General features: G+C 53.3%; 1 protein-coding gene across 5 annotated transcripts; it reads left to right on the top strand.

The window, feature by feature from the left end:
• Positions 1 to 255: 255 nt before the first annotated feature.
• MAST1 (microtubule associated serine/threonine kinase 1) lies at positions 256 to 27,534 on the top strand. Of its 5 annotated transcripts, none has more exons than XM_081075539.1 (26): positions 256 to 390; positions 3,991 to 4,022; positions 5,997 to 6,085; positions 6,530 to 6,605; positions 8,509 to 8,587; positions 10,416 to 10,576; positions 10,725 to 10,800; positions 10,972 to 11,181; positions 13,817 to 13,918; positions 14,016 to 14,148; positions 14,228 to 14,295; positions 16,968 to 17,053; positions 17,143 to 17,351; positions 20,088 to 20,226; positions 20,338 to 20,771; positions 20,872 to 20,973; positions 21,143 to 21,265; positions 21,749 to 21,858; positions 22,571 to 22,749; positions 22,826 to 23,076; positions 23,423 to 23,629; positions 23,838 to 24,067; positions 24,380 to 24,502; positions 24,605 to 24,741; positions 25,900 to 26,087; positions 26,185 to 27,534. In XM_081075539.1, the coding sequence occupies exons 1-26, from the start codon at positions 352 to 354 to the stop codon at positions 27,450 to 27,452; spliced, it is 4,851 nt and encodes a 1,616-aa protein (XP_080931665.1). In that variant the 5' UTR covers positions 256 to 351; the 3' UTR covers positions 27,453 to 27,534. The 5 variants fall into 5 exon arrangements, with proteins under 5 accessions (XP_080931665.1, XP_080931663.1, XP_080931666.1 ...); XM_081075540.1 differs by lacking the exons at positions 256 to 390; positions 3,991 to 4,022 and adding an exon at positions 4,151 to 4,353 and having other exon boundaries at positions 20,338 to 20,470; positions 20,606 to 20,771; XM_081075541.1 differs by lacking the exons at positions 256 to 390; positions 3,991 to 4,022 and adding an exon at positions 4,153 to 4,353 and having other exon boundaries at positions 20,338 to 20,470; positions 20,606 to 20,771; positions 22,829 to 23,076.

The raw sequence follows: 27,534 nt of genomic DNA, 5'->3' as shown, positions 1-27,534 counted from the left end.
TCTCTTGGGGTGTTTCTTGGGTTGGGGGCTTCTCTCTCCCGAGGTCTCTCCTTATAGGGATCTGTAGGCAGCTTGGCTCCCTCAGGGTTATCTGGAGGCTCCTTCCCCCGCTTCTCACCAACCCCCCCACAACCCCGCCCCCAGCGCGGACAGCTTTGGCGGAGACCCTGCTCGGGCGCCCAGACGCAGTGACGGTGTGGGGCCCGCCCCACTTCGCTCCGCCCCCGCTCACCCCTCCCCGCCGCCGCCGCCGCCGCGGCGGTCCCCGCGGCTTCTCCCTCCCTCCTCCCGCCGCCGCCGCCGCCGCCGCCTCCCTCCTCCCTCCCCGGGGCCGAAGGCGCCGCCGCCGCCATGGACGACTCGGGCCTGATCCGCCGCCGAAGGCTGCAGGTAGGCGGTGGCTCCGGCCCGGGTGGAGGGGAAGGGGTCGGCGCCCCGGGCCAAGGCCCGGCTGGGGGCGGGAGAACTTGCACCAGTATCCGCTCCCGCGCCCCCTCCCACGGCCTCGGGACGCTACCCGCGGGGAACGCTGTGGCCGAGCGTCTGTCGCGCTGGGGACCCCGCCCCTCAGGCGCCGCCGGGGGAGCCAGGGAGCTGACAGGGGAGGCGCAGCCGAGTGCTCACCCTCGAAGATAGCCTGCGCGGCGCCTGGCCCACCAGCGGGCAGGGGGCCCGGGCCAGAAGTCATCTCACTGGCGCCTTGCCAAGCTGGGGGTGAGGGGGCGCAGAGCAAAGTTATTGCCCCAGGGTTCGCACCCCATGGGGCCGCAGGCGCCGCTGCAGCCGTAAACATGTTTGTGCGGCAGCCTCGCCCCTCATCACCTCAGGAGCCTCTTTCGGAGATGTGGGGACCCCCTGCGACCTCCATGCATCTGCCCAGCCACTAGGATTCTTCCTACTGACCTAATTGGACAGGCACCTAGACAACCTCCTTTCTCACTCTTCATTCCACCCCCTCCACTACACACTCCCCCACCCCTGCGTGATCCTCAGGTCCAGCACAGCTTGTGGGTGGGCGGGAGCGATTTTTAGCTCCTTGCAGCCTTAGAAGATGCTGGTCTCCAGGCTGCACAGACGCGGGAGGCGGGAGTCCACTGCGCAGAGTGGGACACTGAGGATTGTTGTGGAGTGTAGGAAGACGTGGACACATCCAGACGTTAGGAACTCCCGCTTCCAAGATGGGTGGGGATTCTCAAGCTGAGAAAGGTCCTCTTCTCCTGTCTTTGGTGTACGCTTCTAAGGGCTTATGGGGGAGGGGGGTTTTGTCCCCAAACTGACCCCAAAGAGGAAACTGATCAGTTCCACTCCAAGACCTGTCTGGGGTCTGGTCCTTCTGAGCCATTTTGGAGCTCAGCCCCCTGCTAAGTAACCTGAGGAGTTTAGATAAAGCCTAATGTGGGCCCAGACTCAGGCTACATCCCAGGCCTGCAGCTTGGGAAAAGAAGGGGGAGGATTCAAACCGTCAACCAGGGCCTTGTCCATATCTGGACTCCTCTAACCCATCATCCCTGAGGTTGGAGACTAAGGTGAGCTGATCAGTCACTGCAGCGGGGAAAAATTGGGGTCAGACAGCAGGAAAGACTTCCCAGGAATCTAGATGATGCTGGAGCCCAGACTTGTGTTGGAAAGCTAATTTGCTTTCAAACAGAGCCCAGATGGCCCCATGTAGGAGCCTTGGGCTCTTCAGGTCTTCCTTGGATTCACTCCCCATTCCAGTGCTGGGTGAGGAGAAAGGGTTCTGAGGAAAGGGAGGGAGCTGCGGCAAAGCCAGAGCAAGTGTTGAAGCAGGCTGATTGGGTACGCGCCGTCGGGTCCCCTGAAAGAAGGAGGAAAAGGGCGGGGCCGGCATGGGGGTGTGTCCTCACTCTCTGGTCTGGAGCCGATTCCCATTGGCTCAGCGCCACGCGCAATTTCTGTCTCCCTCAAGGCCCCGCCCCCTACACGGTATCCTCCTACTCATCCTCCCAACTTTCCCCAGGCAACTACTACTCCAGACTACCCCCGCCGGTGTCCCGCTCCTACCTCTTCCCTCTGGCAGGTTTAACACTTCGCTGCTTGGATACAACCTCACACACTAATGCGAAGTTTCGCCCGGGATTTTCCTGTGTGTAGTAGGGATCGTATATCTGAACAGCATCCTCAGTTCGAATGCCCAGTCCACAGCACTGTCCATTAATCCTGGGGAGAAGCAGGATCCACTTGGCAGAGCAGGTCTGCAGCTGGGGTTGGAGGTGGCGTCTGTTTCAACTGATGCCAAAAATCCAAATCCTCTACCGCTCCAGTTTGCTCTTTTGTTCGACCTTAGTATTCTTAGGGGCGCTAGCGGATGGGGCTAGGTTTGAGGACTTCTCTGGGAGGGGCTTAAAGGTTCCCCAGGGTCTCACCTTCGAAGGCCGAGTGTACATTGGTCTAGAGTCCTGGGCTCCGTGGCCGGAAAATCCAGGTCTGGATTTCGCTTGGGCCGTTGCGGTCGCACAGCCCCGCAGGCTGGTCCAAGATGCGGCTCATTCAAGCTGATTTGGCAAAGACAGGGGGAAAACCTGGTATGGATTTTCGGTCACTAGTCGCTCCGGACGGCAAAGCTGCCAACTCGGACAGTGTGCCCTTTGACCCCAACTATACGTCTGTCCTCAGTACATGGGAATGGGAGGTCCCTTTGGCCTATCTTTTGTCATACAGCGCGTCTGTTCACAACTCCTGTTCCTATGGTCTAATATTTATTGAGCACTAACTATGCTAGGCATCACGCTAAGGTGCTAGGCACCTGCATCATCTCACAGAATCCTCTAGGAGGCACAGACTATTGGAAGGTCATTTGCCAAGTTATAAGAGGCAAAGCTAGGATTTGAACCCAAGGCTTTCTGCTTTAGTAGAGAGGATCTAGAACATTCCTAATTTTCCCCTGGTTAGAGTCCCCAACCAAAGGGCTTTTGAAACCTTTACCCAAATCTTGCAGCCCTACCTAATCCCCTTTATTCACATCAGCCTGTGGACACAGAACTGGCTGGAAGGTGGCACCCCCTCTCTCCATTCCTCTTAGAAAAGGGTTTAGACTTCCGTAATTTCTGGTCGCTGTAGTGACTTCCCGTGTGCTTGAGAAGCAGAACACGACCATCTTCTGATGTGGACACAAAGTTAATAGCTACCAATTATTATCACTGTAATTATCAAAAAAGACCACCTAGCCACCACCTGATTCCCAATTCAAATCTCAGTTTTGAGTCATCCTAACTATCCCCACCCCCAACTTTGTGGATCTAGCTAGTAGTGTGGTAGAACTGTTGGGGTGTGGAGGAGTCATTCAGCCATTCATTCAGACTTTCATATTTGAGCATGCCAAGTTCATTCTTGTCTCTAGGCCTTTGAGGTTTCCTCTACCTGGGATATTCTCTCCACTGATCCTCTCATGGCTGCCTCTTATTTTTCAGCAACCATCTTAAAAGTTACCTTCCCAAATCAGCCCTCTCGGACCATGCTGTCCCCCTCCTACCCACTTTCCATCACATCACCTTGCTTAATTTTATTCACGACACTTATTGCTGTCTAAAATGATCTCATTCACTTCTACATTAATCTTGTTTATTGTCTGCTTCCCTCCTCTAAATGCTCGTACCAAAAGGACAGGAATTTTTGTCTCATTCACTGCTATGTCCCCAGTGCCTAGCACAGGGCCTGGCATATGCCCTAGCACAGGTGTTCAAGAAATACTTTTCAAATCAAGACTCCTATTCCACTTGCACAAACATATTGAGATGCCAACTCAGGAATCCTTTGTTGGGCCCTGTGCTGGTCTCTGGGGGTCAGGGGAGGAATCACTTTGGTAGCCCCCCACACACACACAGCCCTTAACTTATGTCCAAGGGTGCAGGTGACATGCTGATGAGGGGCCTGTCCCACCCAACTTCTGCACCTCCAGGGGGCTGAGAAGGCTTTCCGGCAGCAGCAGCTGGCCCATGCTGACCTCTATCTTTTTGTTCCTTTGCCTTCCAGAAGGATTTGCCCCTGCCCCGGAAAAGCAGCAGGTGAGCCTTGGGGAGAGATGCGCAGGGCTGGGCGCCCCTTCTCCCGCGCGGGTTGAGACTCCAGGCGCGGGCGCGGGCGGGGCCTGGCGAGCTGGTACCCAGCAGCGCCCCCTCCCGGGAGGCGGCGCGCAAAGCCCTCCCCTCCCCCGTCCTCCCCTGCCCGCTGCGGCTCCAGCCTCCGCCCAGCGCGCTCGCTCGCCGCGCCGCCGCCGCTGCCGCACCTGCCACCATGTCGCCGCCGCTGGGTCATGTCTGACTCTCTCTGGACCGCGCTTTCCAATTTCTCGATGCCCTCCTTTCCTGGCGGCAGTATGTTCCGCCGCACCAAGAGGTAGAACCCCCGCCCCCTATCCATCAGACCCTGACCTGGCCCTCCCGCCAAAGCTGTCCCTCCGGCCGCTGCCGCAGGGCGGGGCCCGGGATGCTGCACCCAGTCCAGCTGCGCCAGAGGTGCCCAAGCTGCGCCTTCCTGACAGGGATGGGGCTGAATGGGGGACTGTGGGCCGAAGCTGGGGGGCACGCGGGAAATGACCTCCACGGGGGGGAGGGGGCTTCTCCGGGTGAGTGTGGGGGGGCGGCGCCTTTGTCTTCTGTTGCTGCGGGCTCTGGCAGCTGGGAGGGGGTAAGGGAAAAAGGGGAGCGTGGGGGGCTTGGCACCCTCAGAACAATAGCCGCAGCCTGGCCTCCCCCCACCCCCATGCCGCGTGCTCTGGCCGCGCTAATATGCTCAGTCACTGCGGTGGGGGTGAGGGGAATGGAGGGGCTGGGAGCTCCCTTTTCGGAAGCTGGGATTCTGAAGGGCAGAAGAAGGGGGGGGTACTTTAATCATAACACAAACTCTCCCCCAACACAGTATGGAAAATTGTGACACACAGTATCACGTAGGACATGATGTCACACACACATACACAACAGCCCTAGTGGCCCAGATACACCTCGGAGGCACCATGCATACCCAGCCATACAGTGGCGATAGGTCAGAGATAGGCACAGACACACAGGGGCACCCTCAGCATCACATACTAACAAGTAAACCCACAGGCACACTGTTGTGTACACCCAGGAAGATTTCACATGCATGGTGACACACACAATTATGCCATCCAAGATGCACAAAGAAACGTGTGGCAAAAACATCCATGCACCCAATGTTACAACATATGATATCACCTAAGGATGTCGCATGCTGTGTCACACGGATGCCAGAATAAACAGACACAGGGAATCTTGCAGAGAATGAAAGACACACAGTATCACACATTATCACAAGCAAGACTCATCCAGGGAATGTCACACGTGGTGGCATGCTTAGACATGCCCAGTGTCACAGGGTGTTAAACTTACACACAGTAGATGCCACTTGTGGACCCACATGATGAATGTCACACACAGACACAAGGGAAGTATCTCACACAGGCTTAGAATGCCGTCTAAATACATAAACACATGGACCAGAAATCACACATCATGCAGAAGTTATAGCACACAGTGGGACATCTAGTCATTCCCAAGTGGCATTACACACTGTGTCACATAGACACACCAAGGCACAGGTTGTGTCACACAAGATAAACAAAAGGACTGTCACACTAGGATGAATTCACACACTGGGTGCCACACGTGGATACACACAGCAAATGTCACGCACAGACCTAGACACGGAGACACTCAGTATCTCCAGTAGTGTCACATAGACCACATGATTAACACTCCATGACTGACACTGTGTCCTACATGGTTACACATGCTCCGCACCAGGAGTCTTGCACTTACACATCCCACGCGCATCCCCTCTCATACATAGTCCTGCCGAGTCCTTCACTGCCGAGTCCTTTGAGCAGTTTTCTGTGGGCATTTCCCTGCACACACGGTTGGGAGGTAAGCGAGGATCTGAGATCGGAGGGCAGCCGGTTGGGCTCACCAACTTCCTGGTCTGCGGCCCAACCCGGCCCCCTTGCCTCTCCTTCCCCGCAGCTGCCGCACCAGTAACCGGAAAAGTCTCATCCTGACCAGCACTTCACCCACGCTGCCGCGACCCCACTCCCCACTGCCTGGACACCTGGGTGAGACAGATGGTGGGTGTGGACCAGACTAGAGGAGGAGTGGCCATAGGCGAGGAGTGTGTCCACGCCGCCGGACGGGTGGGCTGAGTCTGGACAGAGAGGAGAGCCCGGATTGGACAAGGGGCGGGGTCATTACTGTATGGGCGTGGTCAGTCAGGAGGAAAGCTGGTGTTGGTGGGTGGAGCCAGATCGAAAAGGAGATGGGGCAGAAAGAAGGAGCCATACCTGAGCGGCGGGTCCATCCCAGAGGAAGGCAGAATCGGCCTGTAGGAGCTGGGCTGACTCGGTAATCAAAACATCTTAGGAAGGCGGGGCCACAGCGAAGCGGGAGTGGCCCACTCACTCGGTGGGACTAGAGGGGACGGGTTGCTGTTTGCAACCCGTGGAGGCCTGATGGGATTGCCACTCAGCACAGGCCTAAAGATCCCCCTCTTTCTGCCACAGGTAGCAGTCCTCTGGATAGCCCCCGCAACTTCTCCCCCAACACCCCCGCCCACTTCTCGTTTGCCTCCTCCCGAAGGTGAGTCCCTGTCCGCAGAGCCCCAAATGGGCTCCCATCTGTCCCCGTACTAATTGCAGGTGAGCCAGGGCCTGAGGGAGTGCTCCAACGTCCGAGTGGGAACCTTATGGGCCTTATGGGCGGGGCCTATAAGAAGGCGGGGCCAGCCGCCACTCCGGAATCGGGGTAGGGGCGGAGCTTCTTTGGCCTAGCCGCGAAAGCGCGTGCGCTCTGGGCCCAGGGTCTCAGTCTTGCGCCTGGCACTCCAGGCCGGGCGTTTCCATAGCAACAGGAGGGGGGAGCGGAGATGAGGTGCGCAAGCGCAGACTGCGTGGTGCCCATCGAGGTACTCTTGGTCCCCGATGTGGGGGAGGGCGCCTAGGATTATTTATCGAGGACTCGAGGAGGAATCTAAGGTTTCCGTCGCGGGGGTTTCTCTGCGGGTTTCTCAAGTGTCCCTAAATGAAATTTCTGGGGACCTTTGGTGAAACTGGGCTAGACAGAGAAATTTCTTGAATGTTTTTGGGAAAAACTTCTGGGAGTCACCAGGCTGTTTGGGCAGATCTCTTTTTCTTTGAACTTTACTCATTCCAACAGCATTGTCTGAACACATGCTGTGTTCTGGAAGCTGAGCATACAGGGCGAATGACACTCCCTCTATCCTCAGAGTTGAATTTGGGTGGCAGGCCAGAGAACCAGGATCACTGCAAAGGCTGGTGGAGTCTGTGGTGTGGGAGTCACAAGGGACTGTGGCGACAGAGCACAGCACACTGAGTAGAGTGCTGGGAGGCCCCTCTCATCTGGAATTCAGCTGAGGGCAATAGGGACCCAGAAAAGGGCTCCAAGATTAAGCCTCATGTGGTTGCCTGAACCGGGGGTGAGCTGGGAGGCAGGTGGGCTGAGCAAGGGCACTGTCTGGAGGGAGGAATGAGGCAGGGGTCCAGCGATGGGAGTGTGTGTCCATGTGACTTCAATCTGTGTGCCAATGTGTGTGAGTGTAAGCTTGTGAGATTGTGAATATGTGAAGCAGCCTGTGCCTATACGTGTTCATGGGGTGTGCATCACTGTGCAAATGGGAAAGTTGTGAGTGTGAATGTGTATCTGTAGGGTTGTAAATGTGTATGAATGTGTGAGGGAGCATGCACCTCCATGTGTTTCTCCACGTGAATGTGTAGTCTGTGTGGGAGTGTGAATGAGTATGTGGCTATGTGAGAGTTTGAATGTGTGACTGAATGTGTGAAGGTGTCTTGAATGTATGTGAATGTGAAAGCGTAGTGTGTGTGTGTGTATCAGAGTGTGAGATCTGGGTCTTTGTAAGTGTCTGTGTCTATGTGAATAGATGTCTGCTTTTGTAAGTGCAGTTGTGTGTTAGCATGGGAAAGTGTGATATTTGGGTCCATGTGTGGGACAGTGTATGAGTGTCTGTTGGGGAATTGTGTGAATGTGCGACTGTCACTGCGTGAACTTGAGTACACTAGTCATACTAACACTAGAGTGACTGTGTCCGTGTGAATGTGAGTGTACCAATGTGATAGCATGTGTCAGTGTTTGTGTGTTTGAGGGAGGGGGACCCAAGGTGTCTGCCTCTGAGTGCTTTCTCATGGGGGGTTCCATAAGGGTTGACTTTTGGGGTCCTCTGGGATGACTTCCATGAGTGGGCTTTTATGGTCCTCCTTGGTGTCCATGCTGGGGGCTAGTGTGGCCTGAGTATGGCAGGAGAGGAGAATCATGGGAAGCAGCAGAAGAGACTGGTACCTGCCTGGAAGTCTTCCAGTTTACCTCCTTCACTTGGAGGGCCTTCATGAATCACAGATATACTCCCCTACCCCCTGCCCTGGCTGTGGTCAGTGGCTTCTCTAACATCCTGAGAATTGGGGGTACTGGTGAGACCTGGTGGCCTCTGAGCATCTTGGCTGTGTTCCAGGGCGGATGGACGCCGCTGGTCTCTGGCTTCACTCCCTTCCTCTGGATATGGCACCAACACGCCCAGCTCCACTGTCTCGGTGAGTGTGGTAGGCATGTGGGTGGCTGGGAACTGCAGGGGACCCTCCAACTTTGAAGGCCCACACCCAGGCCAGGATGGGGCTGGCCCCAGTGAATGCTTTGGGTTGCTCTTGTCCTCCAAGGGTTTCACCTGTGTATGTATTAGTGAGTTGCAGTTTCCCCCTCCACCAGCCCTGTTCTCCACCCTCAACATACCTTCTTGGAGATCCTATTCATCACTGACTTATTTTACAGACATTAAGCCACTTGCCCCAGTGTCTGCAGCTGGCCAGGGCCAGGCCACACCCTTCACCCTGAGCCCGTTTGCTCACCCACTGCTGTACCCAAAGGCTCTCTCTCCATCTGCCCCCTTTTCTACCTGTGTCTCTGGTTCACTTATGCATGCGTTGGTATGTTCGGCAGACATTCATCACATGACTGTCATGTGCTGGGTGGGCTCTACAAGCTGAATGGGGTCCACGGATTCACAAAGCCCTCATGAGGAGAGACAACAGGAAGGCATTTACAACATGGGGGATTGGAACTGTGATGGGAATAACATAAGGGGAGGTGATAGAGAGGAGGCAGCTGACTCAACTCCGTGGAGAGTCAATTCCACTTCTTCCTGGAAGAGGCACAATTGAAGCCAAGACAAAGGATCAGCAGGAGTTTGGCAGGTGGAAGAAGAGAGGGAAGGGTGTTCCAGGAAGGGAGGAACAGCAAATTGCCATACTGGGAAAATTGAAAATAGCCTTGTGTGACTGCAGCTTTGGGTTGGAAGTAAAGGAGTTGAGATGAGACAGGCAGTGACCTTGATCATACTGGGGCCTATCAGCCAGGGCAGGAGGGTGGATTTTATTCTAAATTCAGGGGTAAGCCCTAGAAAGGCTTTTTGTCTTTATATTAAATTGTATTAAAATTTCAATGTGAACTATTTGAAATTGTGCTTCTGCAGATCATAGATTATGTGCATTTAAAATTATTTTGTAGATACTGATGGGATGGGAGTTTTAAGCAGGAGAGTGAGTGATGTGATGTTTAAAAAGAAAGAACATTCTGCATACAGAATCAAGTGGATATCCTTGTGTCTCTCCACTGATGTCTGTGGTTCTGTATTTTCCCCAACTGCATTGCATGCCAGGCCGTAACCAGGGACCAAGCAGAGCCAATTCCCTGCCATAGAGCAGACAGCAATAACAAATAAATAATAAAGAAGTAATAAGTCAGGAGATAAATACATCAAGAGGAAAGAAGAGAGGGCAAGGATAGGAAGTTTTGGGTGTTTGTTCAGAGGAGGCCTCCTTGAGAGGTGACATTTAAGCAAAGACTTGAGAGAGAAGTAATCCAAGTAGATGTGCTCCAGGCAGAGGGGATAGTCAGTCCAAAGGCCCTGAGGCAGGAGTGTGCCTGGCTTGTTCACCGTCTATCAAGAAGGCTACATCTCTGCAGCAGGAGTAGAGCAAGTGATGGGGAGAGTGGGAGGAGGTGATGACAGAGAGATAGGGCCAGATGTTGGTGCAGGACCTTGTGGGCTGAGGAGAACGTTGGCGTTCATCCTGAGTAAGGTGGGAGCTGTGGTGGGTTCTGAACAGAGAAGGGATGTGACTTGACTCAGGTTTTTAACAGGTACCCTCTAGTCACATCTCTCTGTGTCACTGTTCTCATCCGTGTCTGTCCCTGTCCCCCTGTCGCCAAGAGTCCCAACCTGGGCCGTGGGACCCCAGGATCATAATAAGGTCCTAATACGGGTCTTACCAGTGGCCCATCAGCCCCGGGAGTCCCAGCACAGGGTCCTGAGCAATGGGGGGACGGCGGTGGCTCTGACTCTGACCTCGCCCCTCCCCCCAGTCTTCCTGCTCCTCCCAGGAGCGCCTGCACCAGCTGCCCTACCAGCCCACCGTGGATGAGCTCCACTTCCTCTCCAAACACTTCGGCAGCACCGAGAGCATTACGGACGAGGATGGTGGCCGCCGTTCCCCGGCCGTGCGGCCACGCTCGCGGAGCCTCAGGTGGGCCGGCATCCTCCAACTACAAGCTGGCGGTCTGGGGGCTTGTGTACTGCGAGACCCCGGTCCCAGTGAATAAATGGCTCGCACCATGATGGGGGGAGGCATTTTGGAGGCGGCTGCTGGATAGGATGGGCTTCTTTCCCCGCAGCCCCGGGCGCTCCCCCTCGTCCTACGACAACGAGATAGTGATGATGAACCATGTCTACAAGGAGAGGTTCCCGAAGGTGAGGCGGGGCGGGGGAAGGCGGTGGGGAGGCCCTCCAGCGGAGTCCTTGCTCGCCTTGGCTCCGCGCGCCCCCTGGTGGACAGAGAGCGCAGCACAGATTCCTGGCGGCCACCGCCTCTGGGCTCTGCCCCGCGCCGTCACCCTCGCCCTGCCTCCTTCCCTCCCTCAGGCCACCGCGCAGATGGAAGAGAAGCTGCGGGACTTCGCTCGCGCCTACGAACCTGATAGCGTGCTGCCGCTGGCCGACGGCGTGCTCAGCTTCATCCATCATCAGATCATCGAGCTGGCGCGGGACTGCTTGACCAAGTCTCGCGACGGTCTCATCACCACCGTCTACTTCTACGAACTTCAGGAGAACCTGGAGAAGTTGCTGCAGGATGTGAGTGCATGGGGACACCGGCCCTATCCCAAACTCTGCACCCCCAAAGTTAGGCCCATGCCTTCCTTCACCCCACATCCAGGCGCTGGTGTGGAGCTGAGGATTCAGGGGTAGAAGAGAAGGTCCCTGCTCTAGCCCTGATGGGGGAGGCAGGAATTTAACTTCCCTCAGGTTTTTACTCAAATGTCACCTTCTTAGGTCGGCCTCCTAGACACCCCCCTATTTAAAATACCAAACTCTGCTCACCATGTGCTGTCTCTTTAGATTTCTCCTTAGCACTCGGCATCATGTCATAATGTGTATTTTTTTCTTATCTTACTTCTTGTGTCACCTACTTGAATGTCAGTCCTGCAGATAGGTCGTGAGATTGCCTGTTTATTCCCTGTTGTGTCCACGGTGCCCAGCACAGAAGGTGGTCATAAATGTTGATTAAATGCATGGATGAACGGATGAATAAATGAAAGTAAACAAGATAATGCCCCTATTCAAGTCAACAATAATGAATAGCATTTATTGAACACCTACTGTGTGCTGGGGCATTGGGAACAGCAGTGAATAAACCAGAGAAATATTCCTGCGTTGCTAGGGCTGATATTCCACTGTGGGAGATGGACAGGAAACATTCATCTCCCACAAACAAACCAAAGAAGTCGATAATTTCAGCTGATGCTTAAAGCTGTGTAGCAAATAGAACAGGGTGACCAGATGGAGTGTCAGGGCCTCCCTTGTAAGGTCCAGGAGGCTTCCCTGTAAGAGGTGACATTGCAATTGGGACAAGAATAATGAGAAGGTGGGCCAGCCCGGTGGCTCCGATGGTTGGAGCGCCGTTCTCCTAACGCAGAGGGCGCCAGTTCGTTGGGCCAGTGAGCTGCGCCCTCTACAGCTAAGATTGTGAACAACGGCTCTCCCTGCAGCTGGGCTGCTGTGAGCAGCCTGAGGTCCGGTGAACTGAGTGAGGTGAGCTGCTGTGAGCAGCCCACCAACGACCAGTGACCGACTGCCTCTGCCTCTGAGGCAGAAGAAGGGGGGGCGAGGAGAATAACGAGAAGGTAGCAGCTACGAGAAGAGCTGGGTGGGGGAGGCAGCACATGCAAAGGCTCTGCGATGAGAAAGCAGTCTAGGAAATTCCAGGAGCACAGAAGCCAAAATGACTGTATTGTCTTGAGGAGATGAGATTGGATAAGGGCACAAGGACCAGAATATGGGCCTCTGCGCTCCAGGCCCTCCGCCCAGACCTGAAGGACAGCATGTTAGTTACATGCTTTGGCATCAGATCTGTTTTGAGTCTGGATTCTGCCACTAGGTCCATAGGAGTCAAGAGCACAGACTCCAAACAGCCGAGATTTATATCCGGTTTATCACTTATTTACTGTGCAGCCTTTGCTGAGTCACTTAACCTCTCTGTGTCTCAGTCGTCCTGCTATAAAGGGGGTTCGCTCATTCGTTAATGCCACAAATATTTATTAAGCACCTATTATTCAGACTGGCCTAGAAGCTAGAGAATCAACTGGAAATAAAGTTCCTGCCCTCAGGGAGCTGACATTCCAGCAGGAAGAAACAGAAGATAAACAACAAGTATCAGGGCTGAGACTAAGGTGAGGCAAGTAATTAATTCCCCCCCCAGAACCTTAAAATAATTATTGAAAATATTGAAAAGTAGATGTATTAAAACTTAACATTATTTTAAGTTAAATATTTTCTTTATAATTAAACCATAATTTGTTATACCTTTGCTTTCCTGGTTTTAACGGAAACAAACTTATCAATAATAATATTTTTATTAAAACCATTAATGATTTTAAAAACACATAGATTGTCACTCACTTTTCCTTTTTAAAGTTTTTATTGGGGAACGGTGTGTTTTTCCAGGACCCATCAGCTCCAAGTGAAGTCATTTTCAATCTAGTTGTGGAGGGCGCAGCTCACTGGCCCATGTGGGAATCGAACCAGCGACCTTAGTGTTGAGAGCACTGCACTCTAACCAACTGAGCCAACTGGCCACCCACTCACTTTTTTTTTTGCTTCAAGCTCCAATATGCCTGGGCACAGCCCTTGTTGGATGCTGTCATTTAAATTTTGCTCTTTTGCTTATCATGGATTTTTTGCATTCATTTTGATTTTTTTCAAATATTGCATTAAAATATTAGCAATCTTGAAGAGTGAGGGTTTTGGTGTCATGGTGAGTGCCTCTTTGCCTCACCCTAGTCTCACCCTGATGAGCATGATAGGTAAATTAATATATGAGATGTCTGAAGGGGATTTGTGTGATTGGAAAAAGAAGTAGAGTAGGGTAATGGTGATTGAGGGTCCTGCCAGGAGGTGGAGTGTGATTTTAGATTGGGGTGGGGAGCTCAAGGCAGGCCTCCATGAAGAGCTGACAACTGAGCAGCAATCTGAAGGAGAAAAAGAAGGGAGTCACTCAGGGATCCGAGGGGAGAGCCTGTCAGGCAGAGGGTTTCTAACTTGACTCAGATTATAGGGTTGTTTTGAAGATAAATTCAATAAGTGAAGGGCCTCAGTTTTCTCACTGTAAAATGGGACAACAGCAGAGGTGTGTAGCCGATGGGGTTGGGAGAGGGGCCTGGCTGAGGCATGGTGCCTGTGAATCCCACTCCCACTGTGTCCCCCTTCCCAGGCCTATGAACGTTCTGAGAGCTTGGAGGTGGCCTTCGTCACCCAGTTGGTGAAGAAACTGCTCATTATCATCTCACGCCCTGCAAGGCTGCTGGAATGCTTGGTGAGGGGGTTGGGTGGGGGTGGGGGACTAGCGGGATGGGGCATGGGGGTATTTGGCCCTCGGAGCCCACCCTGAGTTTGCCCCTGCTCTGACTCAGGAATTCAACCCGGAGGAGTTCTACCACTTGTTGGAGGCAGCCGAGGGCCACGCCAAGGAGGGTCACCTTGTCAAGACAGACATTCCTCGTTACATCATTCGTCAGCTGGGCCTCACCAGGGACCCTTTTCCAGGTGCTGGCTGATGGGCACAGGGGGCTGGGGGTGAACCTGCCAGGACCGCAGCCTCCACTCACTCTCCGTTCCTTCCCAGACGTGGTGCGCCTGGAGGAACAGGATAGTGGTGGCTCCAACACGCCAGAGCAGGACGACCTCTCTGAGGTAAGGCCAGATGGCTCAGCAGTCAGCACTCTGGTTCTGGCCCAACAAGCGGGCGCTTACCTCCTGGCTCTCTGCCCTCAGGCTGGGGAGATCTCTTGGTCCCTGCTCTGAGACTCAGTTGCCCCACTGGTAAAATGGATTAATACTAGCCCTTCCTCCATGGACATTTTTCTTTTCATGGTAAAAGACACATAACATAAAATGTACCATTTTAACCATTTTAAAATGAACAATTCAGTGATATTTAGTACATTCACAGTGTTGTGCAGCCACCACCTGTGTCTAGTTCTGGAACATTTTCATCACCCCAAAAGGAAGCTGTACCCATTAGGCAGTTACTCCCTGTTCCCCCCTCTCCCAGCCACTGGCAACAACTTATCTGCTGTCTGTCTCTATGGATTTGCCTTTTCTGGACATTTCATATACATAGAATTCTTCACTCTGTGGCCTTTTGTGTCTCTGGTGTAATGTTTTCAAGGTTCATCCACGTTGTAGCATGAGTCAGTGCTTCATACCTTTTTATGGCGGAATAATATTCCATTGTATGTAGATACCATATTTGTTTATCCATTATCCACTGACAGACACTTGGGTTGTTCCCATCTTTTGCCTGTTGTGTGAATAGTGCTGCTATGAACGTTTGTGTACAATATTTGAACAACTGTTTCAATTTTTTTAGGTATATGCCTAGGAGTGGAATTGTTGGGTGATACGATAGTTCTATGTTTAACTTATTGAGGAACACTGCCTGGGGTTTTGAGTGAATTGAGTGTCTCTCTGTGTTAAGAGTTCAGTATAGTAAAAATTGCCATAATCCCGCCCCCAGGCCAACCATACTATGGAAGATGTTACACATGTCTAATGGAAACTACCTGCCATAATGGCCACAAGTGTATTTCCTCTGAAATGTCTAGTGTTTTTCAAATATTTGAAGCAAAATATAGAAATTAGAAGAATTTGCCTCAAACTCTGGGTTTGGGCCTTCTTTTGAAAAAATCAGAAGTTCTGACAACACTTTGGTGGAACCAGCTGGCACTGAGTGGTGGCTGCCCTATGATATCAGTTACCTGCCCCCAATCACCCAGGGACCCCACCTGGCCTTCCTGGCCTCTGAAGGCATTTGAGTTTATAACCTTTGTTTCAAATTGTATCTATGAATTCACACACATATATACACATATCTTTTATATATATATATACATATATATCTCACTATCCGTGCCATTTGTTTAATTTTTTGAATAGGTAATGGAATGACATCACTCAAAAGTCTAAAACTCTAAAAAGGTATTTATCTTTAATTGTTGTTTGTAGGATTCTGCGTAATTCCATTCAATCAAACTTGTTAATTGAGTGATTCAAATCTTCCATCTCCCTATTCATTTCCCTGATTGATCTAATAGTTTTTGAGCGATATATGTTAAATCCTTGTTTTGAGCAATTTCTCCCTGTAATTCTGTCTATTTTTGTGTCAGACATTTTTAGGCTACATTCTTTGGAGCATAAAAGTTCAATATTTGGAGTGACCGGTTAGCTCAGTTGGTTAGAGCACAGTGCTAATAAGACCAAGGTTGCTGGTTCGATCCCCGCATGGACCACTGTGAGCTGTGCCTGCCTTAAAAAAAAAAAAAAAAAAAAAAAAAAAAAAATCAGTATTTTTTTACCTCATAGATCTGTTGTGTAATGTTTATGTAACAAGTCTTTTTGTCCCTAACAAAAATAAAAATAATTTTCAAAATAAGGTATACAGTGAATAATCTTACATCCACTCTTGTCCTCTACTGCTTTATATCCTCATCAGATATTATTAATATATGTGCTGCTGAGCCCCCCAAAATGATTACATAGTTCTGTTTTGCCACTCTTTTTTTACAAAAAGCATACAGTACATATTATTGCTTGCTTGCTTTTCCACTTAATAAAATACTTGGGAAAACTTTCTGAATCAATATACTGACAGATTCCTCATTCTTTTTAACAGTGGCACAATAGTCCTTTATACAAATGCCCCTCATATGTTTATTTAACCAATTTCCTGTAGATGAACATGTCAATCGTTTCCAGTCTTGCAATGAGCAAGATAGTACATATGTCGTTTTCACACGTGCAAGCCTATCTGTAGCATTAATTCAAAAGTGAAATTGCTGGATCAAAGGGAACATACATTTGTAATTCTGATATACACCGAAGTACCTTCCATGGGAGTTGTACCAATTCACACTCTCAACATCAAGGTGTAAAAGTACCTATTTCCCCACAGCTTTGCCCACAGAGTGTGTCAGCCTTTTGGATTTTTTTGGTATCTTGGGTAATTTTATATGTGAGGTTGAGCATATTTTCATATGGTTAAGAGCTCAAATTCTAGTTCACATATCTTGCCTATTTTTTCTCTTCAGTTGTTAGGCTTTTTGTTACTGATTTTTGGAAGCTCTTTATATATGAGGGTGATTATTTTGTAGGCTTCTTTCCTGATGGAAAGAAGTTAGGAATATGGCTTCAGAGTCAAACAGTCTTGGGTTCAAGTCCTGGGGGATTTTGTTATGCCCTCACTGTGCTACTTGGATGAATGATCCACCCACCTCGTTGTCTCAGGTTTCCCAGGGGTAAACTGGAATGACAAGAGTCCCAATCTTATCGTGATGATGGTGAGGGTCTCCATCTTTCCCCTGCAGGGCCGCAGTAGCACCACCAAGGCTAAGAAGCCACCTGGAGAGAATGACTTTGATACCATCAAACTCATAAGCAATGGTGCCTACGGGTGAGCCACCCGGGGCTCTAGCGGGGGGAGGGTGGCGAAGGCCGGGTGTCTCGGAGGTGATGGCCGGTCCTCGCTCTCTCCCCCTGCAGCGCTGTCTATCTGGTGCGGCACCGGGACACGAGGCAGCGCTTCGCGATGAAAAAGATCAACAAACAGAACCTGATCTTGCGCAACCAGATCCAGCAGGCTTTCGTGGAGCGCGACATTCTTACCTTCGCCGAGAACCCATTTGTGGTCAGCATGTTCTGCTCCTTTGAGACCCGGCGCCACCTCTGCATGGTCATGGAATATGTGGAAGGTGTGGCTGTCTGCAGGGCTGTAGGGAAGATGGGGGGATGCACGCTGGTCAGAGCTGCTGGGTGGCCTGCCTGAGCCCCAGTCACCATATTGACTATCCACCTGTATCTCCATCCACCTTTTTATCCATCCAGTCATTGGTCATCCACTCCACCTGCTTATTTCTATCCAGCCATCAATTAGGTTATCTGTTTTCGTTTCATCCAATATAGATACATCCATCCAATTACCTATCCATCCATCCATTCACCCTTCCTTCCTTCCATCTATTAATTTGCTAATCCATCTCTTTTTCCATCCATACACGTATTTATTCATTATACATCTATTTTTAAAAAATGAATAGACTTTATTTTTTAGAGCAGTTTTAGGTTTACAGAAAAATTGATTGGGAACCACACTGAGTGCCCACATACACCCTTTACCTCCAGTTTCCCTATTATTTACATCTTGCATTAGTGTGGTATGTGCGTTATAATTTGTTATAATTGTACCAGTATTTTTTTATTATCACTAACTGAAGTCATAGTTTATATTAGAGTTCACTCTGTTGCACATCTATTTTTCATCCGTTCTTTTTTTTTCCAGTCTTGATGTGGCCTCTTCTTTATATCCTTAGTTATAGGATTCTGTTCAGCTAGTCTTCAGATGATTCTTGAGGTTGATTGTTCTATAATTTATTTGTAATTTGGTTTGATCCTGGGATACAGTAGGCAAAGCGTTTACTTAATTTGCCATCTTGGACCTTCTTCATCCATTCATATTTTTATATATCTAACCATTCATTCATTCATCTATTTGTTCACCTACCTACTTACCATCCATCCATCCATCCATTCGCCAATATCTATTTACTTATCAGTGATCCATCTATCCATTCATATATCCGTTTACTATCTGTATTTTTATTCATTTATCCAAACCTCCATTCTAGCAGCCATCTCATATCATCTAGCTATCTCCATCCATTCACCTACAATTCATCCATCAGTTTATCCACCCATCCATTTACCATCCATCCAGCCACCAATGTATATATTTTTCATCCGTTTACCCACCTATCCATATTTATATTCACCCAAATATTAATGTATTCATTGCCCAAACATACACATACTATGGTTATTAAGACACACATGTGATCTCATGGGACTAAAGCTATGCTGCCAAGTCTTTGTCAACCATCCATTCATTCAACAGATGTCCCTTCATTGTCTCCCTCATGCCATGTGCTGTGCTAGGTGCTGGTGGCACTGTGGGAGCTAGACAGACACACCTCTCCCTTATGGAGGTTATATTCTGGTCTGGGTAGACAGACAATAAACAAGCAAAACAAGCCAAAGGCAATTAGGTGGTTACATATAGTGAGGATGGCAATGAGAACCTCAAGGCTCAAGGAGGCCATGTGGATAAAGATAGGCAGGTGCTTCTCTGAGGCTTGCACTATATTTGGAAGCGGGAACCCCAAGCACAAAGTCTATTAAGTGAGAAGGCATCTGATTTGGAAGACTAGCAGAGAGGCCAATGGAGCTGGAGTCAAGTGAGTGAGTGAGAGGGAGGGTTGGGGGTAGATGAAGATGGAGAGGGGAAGGGGTTAAGCAGGTAAGGTCTTGCAGAATCCGGAATGGCACTGGATTTCATGCCAAGTGCAACAGGCAGCCAGTGGAGGGTTTTAAGCAGGTTTGACATGGTCTGACATGTTTTAAGAGTTTAGCTGCTGTGCAGAGGGCAAAAAAGGGAGACTAAGATGGAGGCAACTGCATGAGGACAAAGTCATTCGGAGGAGGAGAGAAGTGGGCAGAATCGGGATCTCTGATGGGTTGAGCACACAGTAGGTGAACATGGCCCAGCCTCTAAGTCTTACTTGGAAGTCAACCCAGCATTGATCTCAATGTATGTGTGTGTCAGGATTACTTAGGGTTGTGGCCAGATGCAGGCTCTACCTCAGAGAATCTGATTCTTCAGTTTTCTGGCTCAAACAAAACAAGAGAAAGACATTTATTGACTCGTACTATGATCAAAATATCCGTGTCGCTTTCAGAATCGTCTGTATCCAGGTGCTCAAACCATATCATCAGGAATCTCCATTTTTTGGTTCTGTTCTCCCATGTGTGGACTTCCCTTTAGATGGGCTGATATGGCAAGGTTGCCATCCAGCATATCCCACTTACATCCTGCTAGCTTAACAATCTATATGAAAAAAGGGCAAAAAGTTTGAGGGCTGACTCACTGGAGCAAGTTGGATTACATGCTGATCCAGCTGCTGCACTTGGAAGCAAATCGGGTCTTTGTAAGAAAAAGGAGGAATAGATATTGGGGGAGCCTAACATGTGAATGCTGATCACAGCAAATCAGGTGGGGGCCAGGAATCTACAGTTGAAGGCCCCGGACCTTAAAGTTTAGACTCCAGGAGATGAAGGGCAGTGCTTCCAGACTCCGAGGCAGCCTTTGGTGCCTACCAAACCTCACCTCCACCATCAACTCCCTGCATGACCCAACCTCGTGAGTCTCAGATCAAACCAACTTTGGAGGATGGCTAAGAGGACTAGAGAATCCTGATAGAGGGTGCTCCCTGTGTGATCTGGGGAGAGGGAGGCCCTGCTCTGTGCCTCGGTTTTCTTAGCTATAAAATGGGGGCAACGTGAGGTGAGAACTTGGTCCTGTGGTGCACATCGAGTGTTCAGCTCTGGGGTAGGGGTATCTTCCTCTTCATGTGGGCCTCCTTCTTCACCCACAGGCGGCGACTGTGCCACTCTGCTAAAGAACATTGGGGCACTGCCGGTGGAGATGGCCCGCATGTACTTCGCTGAGACAGTGTTAGCACTCGAATACTTGCACAACTATGGCATTGTGCACCGTGACCTCAAGCCTGACAAGTGAGACTTGACCTTCCCCATCACCTACTTCCTGTCCCTGGGGAGGCCCTGGTGTGGAAGATCCAGAAGGGAAGTGTGCGGGCATCACCTCCTTCTGGCTTGTGTTTGCAGCCTTCTTATCACCTCCATGGGCCACATCAAGCTCACAGATTTTGGCCTCTCCAAAATGGGGCTCATGAGTCTCACCACGAATCTGTATGAAGGCCACATCGAGAAAGATGCCCGGGAGTTCCTGGACAAACAGGTGTGTGTGCGGGCAAGGGGATCCTGCGGGGGGAGTGACCCAGCAAGTCTTTGGGGCCCAGGGCCTGGTGGGAGGCATGGCTCCCCCTCGAGGCCCCTCCTGTGGCCAGGGCGCAGGCTGATGGCCTGCCCCCAGGTGTGTGGGACCCCAGAGTACATCGCACCCGAGGTCATCCTGCGCCAGGGCTATGGCAAGCCGGTGGACTGGTGGGCCATGGGCATCATTCTCTACGAGTTCCTGGTGGGCTGCGTGCCCTTCTTTGGAGATACACCTGAAGAACTATTTGGACAGGTCATCAGTGGTGCGTGCCTGTGGTGGGCGTGTGGGGGACATGGGGACATGGGCCAGCCCCGGGTCTCCTGGACTCCAAAAGTGACCCCTATTCTGGCCTTGCTCTGCAGATGACATCCTGTGGCCTGAGGGGGATGAGGCTCTACCCACAGACGCCCAGCTCCTGATATCCAGCCTCCTGCAGACCAACCCGCTGGTCCGCCTTGGCGCAGGTAAGGAGTTAGCTGCACAGAGAAGCTGAGGGCTTGGGGACCATGGCAGAGTACGGCTCCAAGTGCTACGGCCCTGGGGTGGAAAACAGGTGGTGAGCTGGGCAGCTGAGCTGGCTGTCAGCTGTTGCTGGAATGCCCTCCCTGCCCCTGTACACCTCTCCTTCCCCAGGAGGTGCCTTTGAGGTGAAGCAGCACAGTTTCTTTCGAGACTTGGACTGGACAGGGCTGTTGAGGCAGAAGGCCGAGTTCATCCCCCATCTGGAGTCTGAGGATGACACCAGCTACTTCGACAGTGAGCAGGGACAGGGTGTGGGAGGGGCCCTCAGACAAGGCCTGGGCTGGGAGCTAGCTGGGTAGGAGAGGAGCCTCCCAGACAGAGAAGAGCGCTGAGGTTGTGGTGGGGGCGTGGGCTTCTCTGTGTGGCCCAGCATAGGGGCAGGGCTCAGTCTGAGAAGTTGGTAAGAAAGGATGATGGGGTAGAGGTGGGGCCTGAACAGCAGTGGGTTCTAGAGTTGGGCCTGGTCCTGGGTGAGGGGGTGATGGTAGGACTCAGAATGAGGCAGGGGCAGGGGCTGGCCTAGGGTGGAACCAGGGTGGAGGGTGCCATAGGTGGGCTCTCCGGGTATGGAGGCAGGACTAGATGGAGCCTCCGAGTTGAGCAGGGACTCAATCAGTTCTGAGAATGGGGCCTGGCTTGAACCAGGACCTGGCTCCTGAAGAGGTGTGATATGAGGATGTCTGTGGCCTGTGGTCATCGTCCACCCTCCATCCCCAGCCCGCTCAGACAGGTATCACCATGTGAACTCCTATGATGAGGATGACACGACAGAGGAGGAGCCTGTGGAGATACGCCAGTTCTCCTCCTGCTCCCCACGCTTCAGCAAGGTGGGCCCAGGGAGGGCTAGGGGTGGCGAGACCCAGGGAGAGCCAGCGATACGAGGGGGCGGAGCCTGGGCAAGGGTGGGTCTTTGTCTTTCAGCAGGGTTGAGGAAGGGAATGGAGGTGGCCCTGACTGGGGCGGGGGCTGAGGAAGCTGGGGGAAACTGGCCTGAGGTAGTAGGCTGGTGAAGTTACTGAGGGGGCGGGGTTCTGGGAATGCTGAGGCCTGGTGGGGAAGGCAGCATGGGGGCCTTTGCAATTGGGTGGAATCTAAGAAGAATCTGGACAGTTGTGGAAATGAGAATCCACAGTGGGCGGAGCTAGGTGTACATGAAACAGGGTCAAGACCTTTAGGGTGGAGAGGATGAGCAGCTGGGGAGACAAGGGTGCACAAGGTTTTGCTTCTAGGAGCACTATGTAGTGGGGTGCAGGTCCTAATCTGGGGTACACATGATTGGGTGGGGGTTGGGAAGGTGGGGCTGGAAGGAGAGCAAATTCTTCAATGTATGGGCGGGGCATGGTCTAGAATAGGGCAGGGCCTAACTCTGGGGGATGGAGGCTGAACGGAAGAATTATAGGTAGTTGGGGCAAGGAACCAGAATCAGGAAGGACCCAGCCTTGGGGGTGCGGAGAATGGCTTGGGCGGGTCCTGTAGCGGGAAGCCAATTGGTTTGGGAGCAAAGGCAGGACCTCGTTCTCCGCCCGCCCCACCTTGCAGGTGTATAGCAGTATGGAGCAGCTGTCGCAGCATGAGCCCAAGACCCCCGTGGCAGCAACAGGGGGCAGCAAGCGGGAACCGAGTGCCAAGGGCCCAGAGGAGAAGGTGGCTGGCAAGCGGGAAGGCCTGGGCAGCCTGACCCTGCGTGAGAAGACCTGGAGAGGGGGCTCCCCAGAGATGTGAGCAGAGGCAGGGCTGGGTTGGGGCGGGGTGGGACCGAAGGGGCGTGTTGCCTCTGACCACGTCCCCTTCCAGCAGCAAGCGCTTCTCAGCGTCAGAGGCCAGCTTCCTGGAGGGAGAGGCCAGTCCCCCATTGGGTGCGCGCCGCCGTTTCTCGGCGCTGCTGGAGCCCAGCCGCTTCAACGCCCCCCAAGAGGATGAGGATGAGTCCCGGCTGCGCAGGCCTCCTGGGCCCAGCTCTGATCCCCCAGGCTCGCTGGACGCACGGGTCCCCAAAGAGGTAGCTCAAGGGGATGGCATCGCCAGCGCCGGGGACCCCGAGGCCAGTGAGTGCCCGCTTCTGCCTCCTTCCCCAGCTCCCCAGTGGTCATGTAGTGAGCATTCAATGGGCCTGGTACTGTTTATGGAAGATCTCGTGTACTCTTCACACTCCAATCAGGGTTCTCATCAACATGAGGAACACTCGTATTCCGTATTCCATGTTTGGTCAGTCGACAAATGTATCTGAGCACTTCTCTGTATTAGGAGCTGTTCTAGATGTGTGTTATCTGCTCTCATGAAACTCACATTCCAACACGGACCAGAAGTGGGAAAAGCATTCCAGGCAGAGGCAACAGCATGAAAGAAGTGTGTAACTTTGGACTGACTCCTCACCCACCTGCTCTGTTGCAGCTGACCGCCCACGCCCAGGTGACCTCTGCTCAACTTCGAAGGATGGGGACCCATCAGGCCAAAGGGCCACCAATGACCTGGTTCTGCGCCGGGCACGGCACCAGCAGCTCTCAGGGGACCCCGCAGTAGAGAAGCGGCCTTCTCGAACTGGGGGCAAAGTCATCAAGTCAGCCTCCGCCACTGCCTTGTCTGTCATGATTCCTGCAGGTGATGCTGGGCCCCACCTGTCAGGGGTGGGGCTGCCCACATTTATGTCGGGACAAGCCAAAGAAAACACTGCATTTTCCCTGTCTAGTGATTGGCATTGGGATGGACCAATGAGAGCCCTGAGACTGACTAGGGACGTGGGAGGAGCAGATACAGGGAGAGCTGTGTCTTCAGGCCCTGACTTCTGACCATGATTCTGTGTCTGCAGTGGATCCCCATGGAAGCTCACCACTGGCCAGCCCCATGTCCCCACGATCTCTCTCCTCAAACCCGTCCTCACGGGACTCCTCACCTAGCCGGGACTACTCACCCGCTGTCAGTGGGCTCCGTTCCCCCATCACCATCCAACGCTCGGGCAAGAAGTACGGCTTCACACTGCGTGCCATCCGCGTCTACATGGGTGACTCGGATGTGTACAGTGTCCACCACATTGTCTGGGTGAGCACTCATGGGTGGCGTCTGTGTTCCACAGTGGAGGGTGGGAGGAGAGAAGCGTCCCACCCCCCCCAGGGATAAGGGACAGCTCATACTCTGGAGCCAGGCAGCCTGGATGAGACCCCTCTGTGACCCACAGTGTCCCTTCCCCCTCTGAGCTTCAGTTTCTTCATTTATAAACGGGGGAGAATAATTATTTCATACGGTGTTATGAGGATGACAGTGCATGCAGAGCTGGGTGTCTGGCACATAAGCTTAGGGAGCTTCCTCGTTACCCATCCTGTTAACCCTGCCCGTGTGGTGCTCCATCCCCAGCACGTGGAGGAGGGGGGCCCAGCTCAGGAGGCAGGGCTCTGCGCGGGGGACCTCATCACCCACGTGAATGGGGAGCCTGTGCATGGCATGGTACATCCAGAGGTCGTGGAGCTGATCCTTAAGGTGAGTGCAAGGGAGGGAGCCCACAGGGAAAGGGGGGAGGGGAAATCCTGGGAGCTGAAGCTGCCTGAACAGCCTCCAGCAGAGTTGCCCCTTTTCCCCCAGAGTGGCAACAAAGTGGCAGTGACCACAACGCCCTTCGAAAATACCTCAATCCGCATCGGCCCAGCAAGGCGCAGCAGCTACAAGGCCAAAATGGCTCGGAGGAACAAGAGGCCCTCAGCTAAGGAGGGCCAGGAGAGGTGCGTGGGGCTATACATAGCAGGCAGTGGGAACACTCCCGTTTATTTTTTTGAAAAAGTGTGGGGCTGGCCGGGTGGCTCAGGCGGTTGGAGCGCCCTGCTCCTAACTCCGAAGTCACCAGTTTGATTCCCACATGGGCCAGTGAACTGCACCCTCTACAGCTAAGATTGTGAACAACAGCTCTCCCTGGAGCTGGACTGCCATGAGCAGCCGGAAGTTGGCATGAGCTGCCAAGGACTGCTGTGTGCTGCAGCGGGCTACTGTGTGCCGCCATGAGTGGCCGGCAACCATCGTGATCTGCCGTGGGCTACCATGAGTGGATGGTGGCCAGCCATGAGTGGAGGGCAGCCATCCTGAGTGGCCGGCAGGTGGTGAGAGCTGCTGTGAGCGGCCAACCAATGGCGACTGACTGCCTCAGCCCGGGGCTGGGGGGAGTGCAAGGCTCATAATACCAGCCTGGGCCAGGGAGCTGTGTCCTACAACTAGACTGAGAAACAACGGCTTGGTGGGGGGGAGGTGGAAGGGGGGAAAAAGAAAAAGTGTGTGTGGGGGATAAAGTGGGAGGGGCACAGATGAAGACAGGAGAAGGAAAGGTTTGGGCCACCAAGTAAAGAGCAAAACCAAGAGGACAGAGAAGAGGGGTGGGGTGGGAAAGCAGAAGATGCCAGTAAAGGAAGCTGTGCCAGGTTCCTGGGCTGTAAGAAAAGTATTGTGGGGGGGGAAAAAAGCATTGTGAGAGTGTCGCGGGCAGGTGGATAGGGCCAGCAGACCTGGATTAGAAAGGGTGCCATTGAGTTAGTGGTGTTTCCCTGTTGGATGTGTTTAGAAGACTCAGAAGGGCTAGGAGAGGGATTTCTGTCTGGCATGAGCATACCAGGCAAGACTAGGCCAATTGAAATAATTTCTCCCTTATAGGTAGGAGGACCTCGGGGAGGTGGGTGGGGCCAGGAGAGTGGTCTGTTTTGATTAGTGGGTTTGGCCTGCACTAATCTTGAGATTTGAGGAGCCAAGCAGAAGTAAGTCAGATGAACTTCTTTCCACCCTTGTAGCTGCAGAAGATGGGGCCAGAGGATTGGGTAGTCCCAGGAGCCTTTGTGGGAGGACCTGGGAATTTTGGAGTCTAATCTAGGGTAAATGGCCCCTTCCTTGTCCCCCAGCAAGAAGCGCAGCTCCCTCTTCCGCAAAATCACGAAGCAGTCGAACCTGCTGCACACTAGCCGCTCACTGTCGTCTCTGAACCGTTCGCTGTCCTCCAGCGACAGCCTACCTGGCTCACCCACCCATGGGCTACCGGCGCGCTCGCCCACGCACAGCTACCGCTCTACACCAGACTCCGCCTACCTAGGTACGCTCTGTGCCTGCGTGGGGCTGAGCGTGGGGTGGCCGGACAGGTCCCCTGGCGGAGCTTGCCGTGCTCAACACCCTCTCTTGCCCACTCGCAGGGGCCTCGTCCCAGAGCAGCTCGCCGGCCTCGAGCACACCCAACTCACCAGCTTCGTCGGCGTCGCACCACATTCGGCCTAGCACGCTTCACGGCCTGTCGCCGAAGCTGCACCGCCAGTACCGCTCTGCGCGCTGCAAGTCAGCCGGCAACATCCCGCTGTCGCCGCTGGCCCACACACCGTCCCCGACACAGGCATCGCCGCCGCCGCTGCCCGGCCACACAGTGGGCAGCTCGCATACGACACAGAGCTTCCCGGCCAAGCTGCACTCGTCGCCGCCGGTGGTGCGCCCGCGCCCCAAGAGTGCCGAGCCACCGCGCTCGCCACTCCTCAAACGCGTGCAGTCGGCGGAGAAGCTGGGAGCCTCGCTGGGTGCCGACAAGAAGGGAGCGCTGCGCAAACACAGCCTCGAGGTGGGCCATCCGGACTTCCGCAAGGACTTCCACGGCGAGCTGGCGCTGCATAGCCTCGCTGAGTCCGATGGCGAGACGCCCCCTGTCGAGGGGCCTGGCACACCCCGGCAGGTCGCCGTCCGCCGCTTGGGCCGGCAGGAATCGCCTCTGAGCCTGGGCGCGGACCCGCTGCTGCCCGAGGGCACCTCCAGGCCGCCGGCTGCATCCAGTAAAGAGGAGTCCCCGGGCAGTGCGGAGGCCTGCACCCCGCCCCGCGCGACAACTCCCGGGAGCCGGACTCTGGAGCGGGACGCCAGCAGCACGCGGCAGCAGAGCGTGCAGACTGAAGATGGCGCGGGCGGGGCAGCCAGGGCCGTGGCCAAGGCCACCCTGAGCCCAGTGCAGGAACACGAGACAGGCCGGCGCAGTAGCTCCGGCGAGGCAGGCACTCCCTTGGTGCCCATTGTCGTAGAGCCTGTACGGCCCGGGGCCAAAACCGAAGTGCCCCAGCCTCCGGGCTCGGACTCTAAGGGGTTGCAGGTATCCATGGCCCTGGCTCCTCCCGCACCTGAAGCCCCCCGAGGCCGGGAGCGCTGGGTACTGGAGGTAGTAGAGGAGCGGACCACGCTGAGTGGGCCTCGCTCCAAGCCCACCTCCCCCAAGCTCTCCCCAGAACCCCAGACCCCCTCTCTAGCCCCTACGAAGAATGCAAAGAATGCACCCAGCAGCATAGCATCCCCAGCCCCACCAGCTTCTTTCTTGGTCCCAGCAACCAAGCCTGAGGTGGGGCTGACTTCCCGGTGCCCTGCTGAAGCTGTACCTCCAACAGGCCTGACGAAAAAAGAGGCACCCTGCCCCACACCCCCAGGCCCATAGATGAGGGGGCCGCTGGCCCTGCACTGTACAGCCGCTTGTATACATATGTACACATATAAATAAAGTACCTCGAGCTATATGA

The sequence above is a fragment of the Rhinolophus hipposideros genome (assembly GCF_964194185.1).
Source record: "Rhinolophus hipposideros genome assembly, chromosome: 16".
NCBI lineage: Eukaryota > Metazoa > Chordata > Mammalia > Chiroptera > Rhinolophidae > Rhinolophus > Rhinolophus hipposideros.
The sequence above is the reverse complement of the archived record's forward strand: the minus strand, read 5'-3'. Positions and strand labels throughout refer to the sequence as shown.